Genomic DNA, 16,718 nt, shown 5'->3' on the forward strand with positions numbered 1-16,718 from the left:
TACTAACTATCTAGTAAATATTTATAAACTGTAGTGTATAACTGCCAGTTGGATCTAGAAAACATTTCTACTGCGCTGTGTAATTCGTTGTTGTTTATACGGTACAAAAGAAATCAATGTTTCGCCTTTAGCCATAACCGTCACTTTATCAGTTTTTCGTTTAATTTGGACATATTGAGTTTTTTAAAATTCATAAGCAGGATGTATGCAGTCCATGTTGTGTGTATTCAATTTTCAAATCTTCAAATACTTATTACATTTTTTTCTTTTCCAAAATATAAATTAAGAGTTTATTATTTATATTACTTTCCTTTTTGTTTTATAAAAACGGTGTATTAGTTCTTTCCCTCATTAACCAATGGCTTTTTGGGACTTGGCTCTGTGCAATCTTCGTGATCTGGTACAGCGGTGGCTTCAGCTTCTTTTGCCTCCTCTTCATGATTGGCTGTTGATCCTATTCCATTTTTCGTTTCTGTCGGCGCACGGCATTCTTCTGGATGTGATATTTTTCGGAGTTCAATTCTCTCTAATAATTCTTTATGCAGTAGCGTCATGTCCGCCGGACGCCCCATCACTAAAAATATTTTGATTTTACCAGTATTGTCCATTGCAGTAAGGCGCAGTGATTTGTTGCTTGGACGTTGAGCCACCATACCAGCCCAAACCTAGAAACATTAACGACATTATATAATAACTTTCGCTAGAACCTTAATTCGATTCTCACTTTTGTATTAAGCAAAAGGCGCAGATTGCCCGATGTACGAAACACAACACGAGAGCATTCTTGCTCATTTTTAGAGTCATTCAAACGAAGACTGCCACGCCCACGCTCCTCCCAGTTGCTGTTGACGAAGGCAAATAACTTACAATTTACCTATATTTTGAGGAAAATTATATCATATTAAAATAGTAAAGGAATATGTGGCAATTTTAAATTTTTTAAACACTTGCATCGACAATGTTTATTTCATTCTCTTCGCCTGTGAATGTTTCCACCTCCTCGTATTTGCGCTTCTGAGCACGACTTTCTTCGTATTCGCGCGCTACATCAGTTAGTGTCTTTGTTTCATTCTCTTTTGGCGTGGCACCTTTGTCAGACTCCACTGCCTTTGCTGCATTTTGTATAACACTCGAAAACAACAATTCTCCAGTTGTAGAACAGCTGGCCTCGGAATTGTCTGCTTTCTGTACACCATCAGGATTGATATTCTCCTTTATAGCAAAAAAAATTCAAATCAATCATAATCAATACATAAATGTAACTCAAGAGTTCTTACACCAACAACACGTTCATGCACATTTTGTCCAAAAACAAAACCTGATTTTTCCACCAGCGGCATAGAACTTTTGGCCGCGGCAAAAAGATTTGATCGCTCGAGCCCATTTTTGCGAAGCAAGCTTAAAGGATCTGACCGCTTAACAAACAGAAAATGTACAATTCAATTAGTGTGAAATGTTAACATTATGAATAAATTTTGCTTACTTCATCCGGTTCGTCATCGTCTGTCGACTTCTTCTCCTCCGTCGCCTTGTCATTGGCTAGTTCGCCTCCTACAGCTCCTTCTGCAGCATTTGAATCATTTTCTGTGCTCTCCTCCTCCTCATCGTCCTTCTGTTCCCGCATGAAAGGATTATGATTGGTTGTGCTACTTACAGAGTCCTCTTCGTCATCACCATTATTACTAGTAGCTGTTGAATTGGAAATCGAATTTGCATTCACATTGGCAAGCGAATTGTTGTTGCTGTTGCCCAGCGCTGCGGCACCCAAAACTGAAGGACCAAGTACTGACGGTCGCAATACTCCCGAACGTATAACCGGATTTACACCACCGCCAGTTAACCTCGATGACTGCAGAATTGAATCGCTACCAAGACTGTTTGATTCGTTGGAGGTATCTAAAATATTACAAACGAAACGTGTAATTGCCGGCTTACACTTCCAGAAATTTTCTATCATTTTTCAACTGATCTTCTTAAATACATGGCTCTTAACTGCATTGTTTCGCACTAATATATTTCTATCCTTCACTTTCTATTCGATCCTTATACGTACCATTATTCTCAGACATTTTTGTTGTATACTTTTTAAGCTAATAGAATTTATTAAAAAATTGAAATGAATGAAAGTCTTTTCGAGTTTTTGCAAATTAAAATGCTGAATTGTCAAACTTCGTCGAGAAGGAAGCCAGAAAAAGCGTATGCAAAATGTCAAGACAAAGCAAACGAGAAAAAGCCGTTCTACAATATTGCCATATCAGAATAAAGTTTAACGAAAATAACAGCTGGCCAATTGGACTATATGTCCAATTAGATTTATTAAAAAATTAGAGAATTTTCTAAAGTCGTCTAAATATATATATATGTATACTAGTGGATCCGGTCACGCGTTGCTGTGGTATACATTTTATACTATTATTCATATAATAAACTACTTAATACAGTGAAATTTTATTTATGAATAAAGGCGAAAACGTTTTTGTCGGTATAAGAAGGCAGGGGATTCAGGCAAATTAATAGATTGTACTTAATAAACATCAAAAAATTGTGGGACCGGCCAATGTGCATGGTTAATGGAGATGTCCACTTAATAGAGCTATCTTCTAAGTTGGTTCGAACTGGACACAGTGTGCTAAATTTTACGAAAATCTGTTCAGTAGTTTAGGAGTCCCTCGCTGACAAACAACGTGACACGTACTTTTTATTTATAAAGATAGAGAATATATAGATGTATGGTATGCATTTATTCGTAAGGACACGGAGAAGCTTATTAAGAAAACTTCGATTTTAATTGACGATTATTTACAAAAAGAATTGTCTGTCAGTCAGTTATCTTAAATTTATAGTATTTATATCTATATTAAAAAAATAAATAAATATTTTAATAAATTGAAAAGTTGTTGCATTTCTGGAAAAAAAATGTATTATTATAAAATTTCTTGGGCAATAATCCATGTCAAATTTGATGAAATATATAAAAAACTGCATATAAAGACTTCATTTTAAGGGATCGTCTCAGTGTGACCCTTCGAAAAATCACTGATTTTCGCGATTTTTTTTTAATGTTGAAATTAACTAATCGGTCCGTTGTTTTGATAAATAAATACATTCATGGCGAATACAAAATGATATTTTTATGTTTATTTATTGGGTGTTAATAGTTTAAAAAAATGTTAAAATGACTCATAAAAAAGATCCTGTACGATGTCTACGATTACGGCCGCAATATTGATCTAAAACAAAAATTTAAAAAATATTATTCATCTGTAGGAAAGTCGCTATCGCGCTATGGAAACTTTTTTCTTTTGAAACTTGACAAAATAACGGCAATTTGAACAAAAAGTATCGAATTTGGCATTTTTTTCGTAAAAATAATAGAAAGATTTCAAAAAAAGTTTCCATAGCGCGATAAAGAATTACGTTAGAAATATTCTCTTCAAATTGGAACGAGATATCTTTAAGAGTGGAAACCGTTTTGAAAAACACCATTCTAAGAAAAACGCGTTTAAAGGTTGGAGTTCCCCACTCTGTTCCCTTTCTACAAGAAACGCTGTAGCGATCGTTATAATTTGATTTTTGATTTCAAAATTTAAGAGAATATACATTATATATATATTTATACAGTATATAGTAATATCCGATAATGCAACAAAAAAAATCGATTTTTCATACATATATGCTGTAGTAATCCGATATCGGTGGTTCAGACAAATGAGCAACTTTTTGGAGAGGAAAGAACATATGCAAAATTTCAGATCGATATTTCAAAAATTGAGGGAATAATTCGCGTAATTCAAATTGATGGATAGACAAATGGACATGACTAAAACGACTCAGTTCGTCACACTGATCTTTTATGTATTGTATTTTATAGGGTCTCCGACGTTTTTTTCAGGGTTTTACAAACCTCGTGGCAAACTTAATATACCCTGTTCTGGGATAGACATAGAGATACGGATTTTTTCAATGTCACTTAGTCTAATTATCAAGAGAAACTATGTTCCCTACAAAATTGTGCGCTACTTAAAAAAATACTAAATTATCACAGTCTAATTATCAAGAGAATACTATGTTCCGATACAAAATATAAGGTAGTTATTAAAATACTAAATTATCCAGTCCAATATTATCCCACCATAGAATACCCATAGAATATAAACATGTGCGAGTACCCAGCGTATGTTTTTAGTAGACTAAATAAATTCCAAAGGCATTACATTTTATTCTGCAATCCGGTTTGAACGATATTGAGTAAAGTTATATTTCTTTTAATATAAAAAAACAAGAATAATTTAAAATTGAATTGGTTTACTATAAAATAGTATATTTCAAATTTTATTTGTAAAGATATATTGACATAAATTGTATAATTTTAAAATTAATATTTCTGTTACATATCTACATACATATACGCTTAAACTTGCTATAAATGAAAGCACTAATTATTTCTGTGAGAATCCCGAAACAACTATTTACACACGAATATGCTTACTTAGGTACATACATATGTATATTATATATGCATATGTATGTATGTATTACCTTCGTTAAAGCACGTTTGGAATATACTCGTATATGTGTAATTGCCCGCTATGTAGTTTATTGTTGTGAAAAGTAGTTTAGTGATTCCTATGAAATCTTATTAGAATTCATTAAAACTATCATTTGTGGATTTGAAAACAATTTGTGACATGGAAAAATGAGAAATCTTATTAGTTCTAAATCAATATCACAGCTTAACAATTACTTCCAACTAAGTGCTACAACTAAGCTCACTTTATGAAATACTCATGTAAAGTATGTATACATATATGTACATACATATGTATATCATATAATACTCATCCATTCATAAATACTATGGGTTTATGTATGATGAGACTAAATATTTAGCACTGCGATCGAACTTATTTTGTAAAAAAAAACTTAAATTCCACAAATTTCTTATGCATACGAGTATAAACTATTACTAGTACATGTAATTGCCGCAATTACCGCCTTCCATGAAATGGAAGTAAAATGCCCAACTTAACGCTTAATATTGCACCAATATTCATCGAAACTAATAATAACCATAATTTTTGCAACGGTAAATAGACTAGTTGTTGGAAAGTCGCGCATAAAATTTGTCAGTAAATAAAATTTGTCAGATTTAGCAGCGTTTTGCAGCTACGACTTCCTCTCATTCACTTTTCCTCCTCCGCACTTTCCTCTTTTGCAACAGTTCTAGTTTGTTTTGGTCACGACACTCACCCGGTCCCACTCAGGAAGGCAATCTGGTTTGGTTGTGTGACTTGTTGCAACCGCGCACACCGCATTAAGATTAATTTATACAGACACACATATGTACATACATATGTATGTACATGTATCATGGCGTAGAGTTACGGCGAAAACTTGTGCTGAATTAAATTAAATGAAATTAATGGCAATTAGCTACGAACTAAGTGAAGATCTCGCACTGCAGCGCGAAATGCCCGGCGATGACAGTTTCTTTGTACAGTTTATTGAATTTAAAATTAAGTCCACGAGTCTGTAAACGATTGAGTTTCTCCAAATCACCAACGGCGGTCAGCAGTCACACTGCTCGGCAGATAGAAGTCATCTTCGTCGTTGACAAGCAACTCGCGCATCGCATAGCGTCGTCTGGAAGCGCAAATGCAGAATAAATTATAAAAAACGAATTACAAGCAAAAATTAAAGATAATTCATAACAGAGCGAAAGGCACCGAATCAATTAAATAGGAATTTAATTGCATATTTATGAAGCATACTCGTCCGCACAACTTTTATTTGTTAGGCGTGGGTAAGTTTGACTTTAAGGCATTATACTTACTCAAGGTACGAGCGCCAGACGACAAGCGCCACATATAGCGATATCGAAAACAACGCCACGAACACCAGCACCATCGTGAGTATCATGTGACTGTGCTTAGCGTCGCTTTCATTATCGTCATCATCATCATCATCGTCGCCGTCAAGGTCTTTATCAACAATATCAGCACTATCGGTGCCATTGGCATTTACGACTTGAACTTTCTGTTTGGTACCAACATCCTCCGCATTCACCTCTATATTTTCCGCAACAAAATTATCCGTGTCCATTTTGATGGCTGGCCCCCTGCAAATACGAATAATTTATCAAGGCTCTCGTTATTTTTAAATGAGTATTGGCATTCTACCTAAAGCGCTCCTCTAGCTCTGCAGTCTCTTTATTAACATCGCGCACCTCCAACACCTCCACATCGTACTTGAGCCTTTGATCCTCACTCAGATCGGTTACTATACGAATTGAGTCCTCATCGTAGTGCTTGAAACTGGCTGTTTCGGGCTTTGGCTGTAAAGAGAATTATGAATATATGATATTTATGCATTTAAATCTAAGAAAATGTTGTTTTTTATTTCTTCGCGATAATGTGGATCGTGTAGGCAATCTTAAGTGATTTTTAAAGCTCAGGGACATAATCGACCAAAACGGCTAAACCGATTAGTCACAAATTTTAACATAAGCTTCTTAAATATAACTATATTTTAGTAATTAATAGAAGATTTTTTTTCGTCCATAAATTTTTTTTTATAAATAATTTATGGCAAAAATTTTGGTAATAAATCGATTTTTTTTTTTGAGAAACCGCCATTTTGTCAAAAAATTTTATTTTTCTTATTTCTTTGATTTCCTATCCTATATTTAATTCCTTTAAGACGTCTTCTTTGAGAGGAGCTCCCGGAGATCAGCTGTAGTTCCATTCCAAATAAATGTTTTTACTATTACTAAGTCTTAAAATCCAGTTAAAAGATACAGATATAGATATAATATGTGTAAAAATTTTTGGATCAATAACTTTAAACCTTTTCTCAGAAAAAAATCTGTAAAATTCGCTTTTTTCGAACTTCTAACTGTATATAACCCCTAAGTTTATGTCCGCTAGGAGGCAGTGGTACTGAATTTTAGCCAAAAGTTATATTTTTGTTTCGAAAAAATCGTCGATTTATCGACCTTCGGAGGACATTAATTTTTTAACGATGATAAAAGCTGTGAGCGATTATTTTTCTCATACCAAACCACTATGCACCTATTTGATTAATAGGAAGCCTGTCGTCAAAAATTGCGATAAAATCGCTGAATTGGTCGAAAGAGACCGGCATAGTAGCAGCCGTAGCATCGGTCAAGAGCTGGGCATGAGTCATCAAAAATTCATTTCAATTTCAAAAAAAAAAAAATTCAATAAAAATACCGCAAGACTTTTTTGACAACCCATTATATGTATGTATTTCATAGTAAAAAGTTATTTAGCTATAACATAAAAATAAGCTAAAACAAAACGATTTATTAGAAAAACTAATTATCTCAACCGGCAACGGAAATTAATCTCAAAGCTACTGATTTATTAATAATTCTAGTAAAAATGTTATTTATTAAATATTCCACAGAATAATTTAAATCCAGTAACATATACTTATGTATATATGTACATATATTAGGGTGCGTCATTCTGAGGCAACCTTTTTTTCAACTGAAAAACAGGCTAAAAACTTTCGAAAATGTGAAAAAAGTCACTCAAAAGATGAGCTCTTAATATTAATATTAAGATGTGCCTATTTCAAATTTTCTGTTTTCCATATAAATTACATGGAAAAAAAATCATTTTTTTTGTGGCTGCCAGTTGGGATGGTAAACTCGATTCGGATTCTACTCGAGAATCGAGTTTTCTCGTAAAATAATCGATTTTTCGGAAGTGATCTTCAGTAGTCGAAGTCGATTAAGAATCGATTCTTGACATTCGAAAAAGCCTGTTTTTCAGTTGAAAAAAAAGGTTGCCTCAGAATGACACACCCTAATGTATATGTATGTGTGAATATTATACAATATATTTAAAATATACCCCCAATCAGAGATTTATTACGCAAATTTTACATATACGTGTTTTATTTTTGGAACTTTCGAATAGTGGGCAAAATCGGACGAATAAGGAAGCATACGCAACCCGATCTTCATTTAAGGTTGTAACTGATTTTATCAATATGACAAGTGGGGGATTCTCTCGAACAAAGAGCAATTAATGAACAACATGAAAATAAATTAAGCAGAAAGTCGTTTAAAAATAGTGCGAACATCGTTTAAAGGAGCGAAGGTATCGGCTTAAAAAGAATATTACGATTAACGCACACATATGTTAATATATAAAAAGGGGCAGTACGACTTTCCTGAAATAAATGTGATAATTTCAGAGTGTCTCGCGCAAAATGCACGCACTTTTAAAATATTTACAACAACAACAATGTTGGCTAACCACAGAAAAAACTGATATTTTCCACAGGTTAATTAAATTATTTATAGGTATTGTATGCATTAGTTTGTATATAATATACATATACCGATGCATGTGTACATATGGAAGAATTTAGGCTTTCCAAAAAGTAAGTGGAAAGTTTGTGAATCACGAGTATGACATATCTGGCTTAAAGAAGACTATATGCAAATACATATGTACATAAGTATAAAAATATATTTATGACTGTTTGCAGCATTCAAGACAGGAGAAATAATCTGTGCATTTACCAAGTATAATCACTAACATAAATACATATGTATGTGTGTCTGCACATTGTGCTTGCAATCTATCGCTGCATTGGATGCAATTATTGTGTCTAGAATGTTTTGAATTCCACTAAAACTGTTTTCAAATGAATTATGTATTAAGGCAGCGTTATGAAACTTGCAAGGCTAAAACGAAACCGGATTACTGCAGAATTCTAGTATTACTCAGTAGCAATTACGTTGATTCTGAAAAATTATTGATTTTTTTCTCTTTCTTCTAAAAAGTGTTTGTATCAATATATCATATACATATAGTATATCATAGTATATGTAGACACATATGTATACACATGCACACAGATATAAAAAACAATGCAAAAACGAACGTGACTTTCTATTGGGTGATTTATTGTCACAGTACTCGTAATGTCAAAAATCGCCAAATAAAAAATTGTAGTGCTCAGCTAGACGTGCCATCGCAATCGCTTTAGTGGATAAGCTCACCCTCATTTCCATATGAATTAGATAATTTTGGATTACTTTCAACTGCTGTGTCAAGCGCAACAAGTCAAATATATGTACATACATATGTGTGTTTGTAGTAAGTATATATTAAGTACATATGTGTATGCGGATTACGTTTGCTAAATCAATTCATTGTAGATTCTACGAAGCCTAATTTAATTTGCGCGTGACTCATTCGAAAGAGCCGCGTAGAATTCGTTTCGTCATCAGCCGAATTCCCCTGCCAACAGGTAAGTATATCATAAATACGAGTATGTATGTACGCATGAATGTGTGAATCAATTAGTATTTGGAGACGGGAATCACGTTGGAATTTGTACTTTTGTGGTTGGCATGCCGAGAAAAAAAAAAAAACAGAAAAATACAGGCATCACAAATCGCAATGGAGATAATCTGACAGATCAAGTTTTGGTTCATACATCTTATTAACGGTTGTCGCTTGAATGGTTTACAGATGATCAAAACGGCATGAAAAGTTAAAGATTGCTATTTAGCAAAGGTTTATTTTGATTTTGCACCTGAAGAGTTCATTTCTTAATGACAATTGTAATATAAAACCATATATTATAGGTCTAGATTATAAATCCGATAAAAGCGAATTTTTACATTACAAAAATTTCTACACTATTATATGGAATATAAATTATTCCTTACCTCCCAACCCGGATCACGTTTTGTAGGCAGTTTATTTAGATCGCTCAGCTCCGATCGGCGAGAAGCTTCATCAATGGGACTTAGGTTAGCTGAAACGGATGAAACAAAATATTACTCAAAGTAATGATAAGGTAAAATATAGTCAATTATGTTAAGTATGTATGTACATGTGTATAGCATAGATATTTACATTTAAATTGCCCCGTTGTATAATGTAATATGTATTTTCAAATGGTTTTAGTCCAACCAAAAACCCAAACGTCTATTCTTGATTCCATCAAGAAAAGTTACATTTTAGTCTGATACATATCAATCCTCCACTACTTCGAAATAAACTTAAAATGCTAGTTCAATTATGGACTAATTCCGAAACTGTTAAAAGATATAAAATTTTGGTGGCATCTGTATAATATATTGCGACAAAAAACACCCGGAAATTGGTAAATAAATTCCCCGCGTAAATGATATTTCGAAAAAATATATTTTGCCAATTTGGTAGGACTGTCCTTAATTCCTCCCGCGATCTGTCAACCAGTTTTTTTTACAGCAGCTGCTTAAATCGGTTCACCTCAGTGGAGCGTTGTGATTTTTGCAAGGGTTAAAAATATGGAACAAAGAATTTGCCTCAAATTTTGTATTTCTAAACAAATTTCATGTGTGGAATCGTTGCAAATGTTAGAAAAGAATTATTAAGAACACAAGTCTTCGAGTGGTAGAAAGCCTTCAAAAACGGTTGAGAGATCGTTGAAGTCATTCCTCGTTCTGGACGCCCTTCGACCTCTTCAACCGATGAAAATAGTAAACAGTGAAGCGTTAGAGAGATGGCAAGAGATCTAGACATCTGTCGCGAGTACTTTCGAATGATTTTGGTGGATATTTTGGGTATGAAACGTGATCTTGCTCGACTCGTCACGATATAGCTAATTTTTTTCAAAAACAGTACCGTCTTTGGTCATGCTTGATCGGACGAATTCCCATCCGACATTCATGGAGAGCATTATAGCTGTCGATGAGACGTGGGTTTATGAGTTGGACATGCAAAGTCAACAATTAACGGAACCCTTTTCAGTCGATCTAAGAGATAAAATAAAATTCGCTGAAGGAGCTGAAGCTCATCTCAAAAGGTCCACTTTGAAAGCATTTTCTATCTAGTTCAATTCCCTTGTGTAGCTTGTGAGTGATTACCTCCTATTAAACTGCGATGAACTCATGTAACTGTTACTCCTGACGATAAGGAAATTACTTTATTTAATGGAGGAATTTGAAATGGATTGAATGGGGAAGGCCATATAACCCCTAACTCGATAGCTGGAGGTAGCATTTTTAGTTTAATATGTTTGACCAGGACGTCGAGTATGAAGATTCACCTTAAGTTGCATACGTTTGTATATTTGTAGGTGCGTTCTCTCCGCATTCAACTTTTTAAATATTTTACTAATGTATGTAGATATACAAGTACATATGTATGTATGTACTATATAGTATATTGTATATGATGGGTATGTAGTCATTTTACGCGCAGCATTTTTTAGCATGTTTTAACTTTACAACTCCCAGTAAATTTATGATAATCAAACAAAGTTTGTGTACAAACGCCTGTTTATCTCACAAACACCCACACACATACTTAGTCGTGTGTGTATTTGCATGATTTTTTGCGTTAATTGAAATTTTTCCGAGAAGTTCTATGCAAATTCTGCTACCGGTCGCCAGAATGACGAGCACCTGCTGTTTTTGTTGTGTGAAGTAATAAACACGAGCATAGTATTTACCTTAGGCGATATGGTAAACATACAAACAAGCCTGCGTATTATTATGTACGCATGAAAGTGCATGGAATGCTCATGCGTAACTGCTTTAATTGTAGCTGGCTGGAGTAGTTATCTAGTCGTTCAAAGAAAATTTAACGGTACTAAATATTAACGCAAACATTTGTAGGTGTCGGCGTCAAATGGCCTTGATCTTTCTTATCGACGATCTACGAACCTTCAAAATTGCAAAACTTGTATTAATTTTATTTGTAATTACGTTTGTATTTGTTGTACTATACACTTACTTATTTACATCCACACAAATGGCAAACATGTTTTCTCAACTTCTTTCAAGTTCAAAATCACATTTGCACGAACTGTTTATTTGGCGCCCTACATTAAAATACTTTTTTGATCGCTATCAATTGGCATACTATTGTCCCATATTTGTTATAAATAGTGCCGAAGCCGGCCAAAACAAAAACAACAAACCATCGCTCACTGCCACATGTATCAATATGCTCTGCACGCGCGTATATTTAATATGAAATAAGTCAAAATTTAACAGTTTTGGTGTTCCATATAAATAAGTTACCAATTAGGTACAGTACTAATTATTTTTTAGTTTTTAGAGGTTTAAAATGGCGTATGGCTTTTTATGATATTCTATGGCTACATTTTTCAAGAATAACATTAATTGAAATTTCAAAAGTTTATATTTGAAAATATGTTTATTTGAAAACCCGTTTAAAGCTAAATAATTGCGAGAATAATACTTTCAAATGTTAATATTATTACTTAATTTTACATGGAAAATATGTATGTATGAATGTACAAAGCCAGCATAACCGAACTATTTTAATTTCTTGTAGTTTTGACAATGTGGAGTAATGAATTTTTAGAGTTCGTGTTCACATTTTCAATACTCGCGCGGTAAATGCGTTTGCAAATGTCAATCAAATTCAATAAATTGCCAGCCTGTGTGCTGGAGCTCACTTGGATTTGCATTGGATAGTCCTACTCGAGCGCCGTCGTTAATATCATTTCGTATGCACAACAGCGACAAAGTATTTAGGGTATTTTTATTCGCATGCGACTTAAGGCTTTGTGTTGATTATTGTCTGCGAAGCTTTTATTTTCTTTTAAGCCCACAATTTGTAGACATGTCTGTATGAATGGTTGTGTTAAATGGATAGGCGAGCCAACAATATAAAATTGGCCGCAATTTTTGCATTCTTTATCAACTTTTTGCAATGAACTGAATAATTGTTGACGAAAATATTGCCCAATGAAAAAAAGTTGCGAATTTTGTCGTCATGGTCGGCGCAAGTGGGTACATGTGTAAGTAAATACTATATGCTTACCCCGTAGGACCCTTAATTTGTTATTCGGGACTAGTACTAGAAATATGTATGTATGTAGTTAAGCGAAAGTGTGTAATATCGTATGGTAAAGTAAGATGCGAGTTTGCAGTATGAATAATATTATTAATTGAAAACATATATAATGATTAAAAAAGTACCCGGAAATTGTAAATAAACGCGGAAAATTTAATTTTTCATCAATTGTTATTTTTTAGGCTAATGATGTTTCCAGTCCTCGAAACAGTTTTTATAAGCACTTTTTGGGATGGCTTTTTCGGGACAAGTCTAGTAAGAAACGCATTCAATATCCAAAATATCCACAAAATCATTCGAACGGCCTCGCGAGAGATGTCGAGCTCTCTTGCCATCTCTTTAATCTCACCTTATCCTTAATTTTTTATATTATTTTCATCAGTTGAAGAGGTATGCCGAAGATTGTCCAGAACGAGGCATGGCTTCAACGATCTCTCGACCGTCTTCGAAGGCTTTGTACCACTCGCAGGCTTGTGTTTTTGATAAAATTAAGTCTCCGCAAATCTTTTCCAACATTCGCAATGATTCCGCACACGAACTTTGTTAAGAAATACAAAATTTGAAGCAAATTTTTTGTTCGATATTTTTATCCATTGCAAAAATCGAACATTTTAATATGAAAATAATAAATTATATAATGTCCAAACAAACTTTTAATTCAGCAATTAAATAAATTTTAAGTTATTAATATCTAATTTATTCAATTCCCACATAAAATCAACAATTAACTGATTTCTCAATTAGTAGTTAACAACAAATTAATGCAAAAGCTTTCGACTTGGTAAGAATACTAACGAGAACGCTTCACACGATTAGGGGCAATACAAAAACCTTTTGTTGTAATTATTTATAATAATTTTGAAATATTTAAGTGATAGCATCACTATATAAGCATCAACATTTATAAAACGCTATTACAAACTATAAGAAATCGCATCAGACTTGCGACTAAGTTTTTCGAAAGATTAATTAAGAAGGAACACGGCATTCGTGAATTTCCCACAGGGAACTTTTTACTAGTGTTTGTTTGTTGGTATGTATGAATGTATGTAAAACACCTGTTTCGCGCGTTTAGCTGCCGCCGTTGACACTGTTGTCACTGATAGGGCTTTGTTGGCAAAGAAAAAAGGCAAATGAAAGTAATAATTGTATTAGTTTGTTTGTTGTTGCTGACGCTAATTTAATGTCAATGAAAGCTTTGTATTTTTCATAAAAATGTTTGTGAGTATCACCGTTGTTTTACATATCTACCTACACATGCACTTGGCAGAATTCCCATGAATCACTTATTATTAATAAACTTGTGATAAAATGTCTAAAGCGTGTCTTATCAACATAATTAATTTGCTGTATTTATCTAATCATTAAATTTGCGACTAAATGTAGTGAAGTTGTTTGGTGTATTGGACAATGTCCTTGAATTTTTTTTAATTTAATATATAAATATATAATCCGGTGGTCTTCATTTTTCAAGGTCTCAAAACACTGATGAGATCTATGAATTATACTTTTAATTATGAGAAAAAAATCCCAATGAAAGATAATGCTGATATCTGTTTTTCGGAAAAAAATTTGGAAAAAATCGTGACAGGATGCCTAATAAGTTAGGTTATGTTAATTTCGTAAGCCAATAAGTCACGCATAGACCAGTTTTGGTCATTTGCTCCACCAGATGGAGTTAAGTTGCTGTGTCCAAGAGGAGTAATCATACTTTAGGATGCCTGCGCTTGACGCGAATTTTAACAGACTCTCACTATCGATACCTCCTCTAGGGTATCATACCGTGGGTACCCCAGATGCCTACAGCGTAGTCTTGCCAATGCGGGACAAGTGCACAAGGCATCCTCGATTGTTTCCCTAATGCCCTGCTCTAGACATTTCGTGTAGTCTTCTCGAACTAAAGTTTCCTAATTCGTCCAATAGAAAATGTTTGACATCAAACTTGTGTGGCGTTTCCTTAATATTAGGAAATTTTAAAAGGTGCCCTATAACTGCTTTTAAAAATCATTCACTGATAAAATGGTAAAAGCATATGAAAAATAAATAATTTTGTTCTTATTTAGGTGAACACCACTGTAGTTAATTTAATATTTGGGGAAGCCTATTTCCTTATTTATGTAAAAAAATTTAAAAATACTTAAAATTGCGTTGTTATTCATTGTATTATCAATACCTTAAGAAATTAATAACAAAAAATTAGAAAGAACCACCAGATATAAATAGATACTCAATATTCATTGTTCTCTTAAAAACACGTTCAAAATAACGTAAAAAGCGAGCAATGTTAACGTACTTTTTAAAATTCATATGTATGTATGTATGTAAATATATATATAAATTGTATATTTTATGGTTTATTCACGAGCCTCTTGCAAGACTGGCTAAGCCACTTCTACTTCCTCACACAGACAGAAAAAGCAAATGAGACTCCGTAGAAGAATCAAAGTAAGAGTAGCAGACACAACTGAATGCAGTCAAAGTAAGAATTCTGCGAACACTTTGCAATTCAAATTTGGTCGCAGACGTCAGAAGATATCACGAAACATCCACAAACTGTTGTACAAATATCGAGATATTTTCGTTTTGCGCAAAAGTGCGAATGCTGATAATGAACGACGCTTAAGACATGCTATCTACATACTTATGTATGTATGTAAATATGTACATATCTACATATATAAACATATGTATATGTACCTGTAAGTATGCATTGTTTTTGTTTTGTTCTTCAGTGATCTTACCATAGTCTAGGCTGGCTGCAAATGCCAATAAGAGAAGGGACAACTTCGGCAACCGGCTCACGTACATTATTGATGTTACTGTTGTTGTTTTTGTTGATTGGTAAAAGCGTTATTTTTTCTCTTTTGATGTGATAAGTTTCCTACACTTGAAATTGATTGAAATATGTTGGCGTATGTATGTATGAGCACTTGGTTCGGGTACGGTATGGGCCAATAACTTCACCGTTATCAGTCGCACACACTTATCGGAGTGGTTGATATGAAACACACTTACAAAAATGATATCGAATTATTCGCAGTTCGTAACGCTACCGTTAAAATTGACGCGATTTTCATAAAAACTATAAAATCAGTTAGAAAATGAAATAATTGAAAATTAGCAAATCTCAGCCGAAATCTCCACAGAAAGAAATTTGATTTCCGAACTTGTCAGTAAGAAATTTGATTTCCGAACTCGTCGACGATCATTACCGAAATGGGCTAACGACGTATAAAGCGTGAATTAAATTGAAAAATTTCACTTAAATCTCTAACAGAAGAGCGCTCACTCTAACTTGATCTTGACTTCGCGAATGTTGCCGAAAGACTGTCTAAAATTGGTTGACTGCGATAGCGGCGAAGCAGCGAGAATTTCAATGCACGGAGTTGGTGGCTGGTGACGCATATCGCGGTGAGCCCGAGTAGCTGTGCTAAGAGAGTGGAATATCTACTTTGTCTAGGAGAGAAAGCAATTTGGCACTTAACAAGTTGCAGATCATAACTGGTTTCTCTGTTAGAAGTGTTCTTAAAGTTGTCGTGCTCATGTCAGTATAAATGCAATGCACTTACACGAAACCATTTGTAAACATTTTATTTTAGTTTGTGTGTGTAATTTCCATTAAAATACAAGTAGTATAAATATTTTGAGTGATAGAGCAAAAACATATTGCTTTATATTAAATTTGTTTGCTTAATTTTATATTAAAAAAGAAAAAATTGTTTTCGTTTGTCAGGTGTGGGGTTCGAACCCACGCTCCCTCTCGGGAACCAGAGCTTAAATCTGGCGCCTTAGACCGCTCGGCCAACCTGACTACATCACTCTCTCTGTCAAAGTCAGTATAAAAGCGCATTTGCA

At 33.8% G+C, this 16,718-nt stretch overlaps 2 protein-coding genes and 1 non-coding gene across 4 annotated transcripts; all 3 read right to left on the bottom strand.

Annotated features, from left to right (window-relative positions):
• Positions 1-119: 119 nt before the first annotated feature.
• On the bottom strand, positions 120-2,180 carry LOC126761943 (ran-binding protein 3). The gene is made up of 6 exons (XM_050478382.1): positions 2,054-2,180; positions 1,484-1,896; positions 1,278-1,415; positions 952-1,212; positions 725-874; positions 120-665 (listed from the first exon to the last, which is right to left on the bottom strand). The coding sequence occupies exons 1-6, from the start codon at positions 2,067-2,069 to the stop codon at positions 336-338; spliced, it is 1,308 nt and encodes a 435-aa protein (XP_050334339.1). The 5' UTR covers positions 2,070-2,180; the 3' UTR covers positions 120-335.
• A 2,108-nt stretch (positions 2,181-4,288) lies between these two features.
• LOC126762030 (uncharacterized) lies at positions 4,289-16,200 on the bottom strand. 2 transcript variants are annotated; one of them, XM_050478516.1, is made up of 6 exons: positions 16,076-16,200; positions 15,605-15,945; positions 9,716-9,804; positions 6,180-6,334; positions 5,834-6,118; positions 4,289-5,643 (listed from the first exon to the last, which is right to left on the bottom strand). In XM_050478516.1, exons 2-6 carry the CDS (start codon positions 15,669-15,671, stop codon positions 5,556-5,558), a joined length of 684 nt encoding a protein of 227 aa, XP_050334473.1. In that variant the 5' UTR covers positions 15,672-15,945; positions 16,076-16,200; the 3' UTR covers positions 4,289-5,555. The 2 variants fall into 2 exon arrangements, with proteins under 2 accessions (XP_050334473.1, XP_050334465.1); XM_050478508.1 differs by having other exon boundaries at positions 15,605-16,200.
• Positions 16,201-16,590: 390 nt separating this feature from the next.
• Positions 16,591-16,674, bottom strand: Trnal-uaa (transfer RNA leucine (anticodon UAA)). Its single transcript has one exon. It is a non-coding gene; the product is annotated as a tRNA-Leu (tRNA).
• Positions 16,675-16,718: the final 44 nt, after the last annotated feature.

This window comes from Bactrocera neohumeralis, chromosome 2 (assembly GCF_024586455.1).
Source record: "Bactrocera neohumeralis isolate Rockhampton chromosome 2, APGP_CSIRO_Bneo_wtdbg2-racon-allhic-juicebox.fasta_v2, whole genome shotgun sequence".
NCBI classification, from domain to species: domain Eukaryota; kingdom Metazoa; phylum Arthropoda; class Insecta; order Diptera; family Tephritidae; genus Bactrocera; species Bactrocera neohumeralis.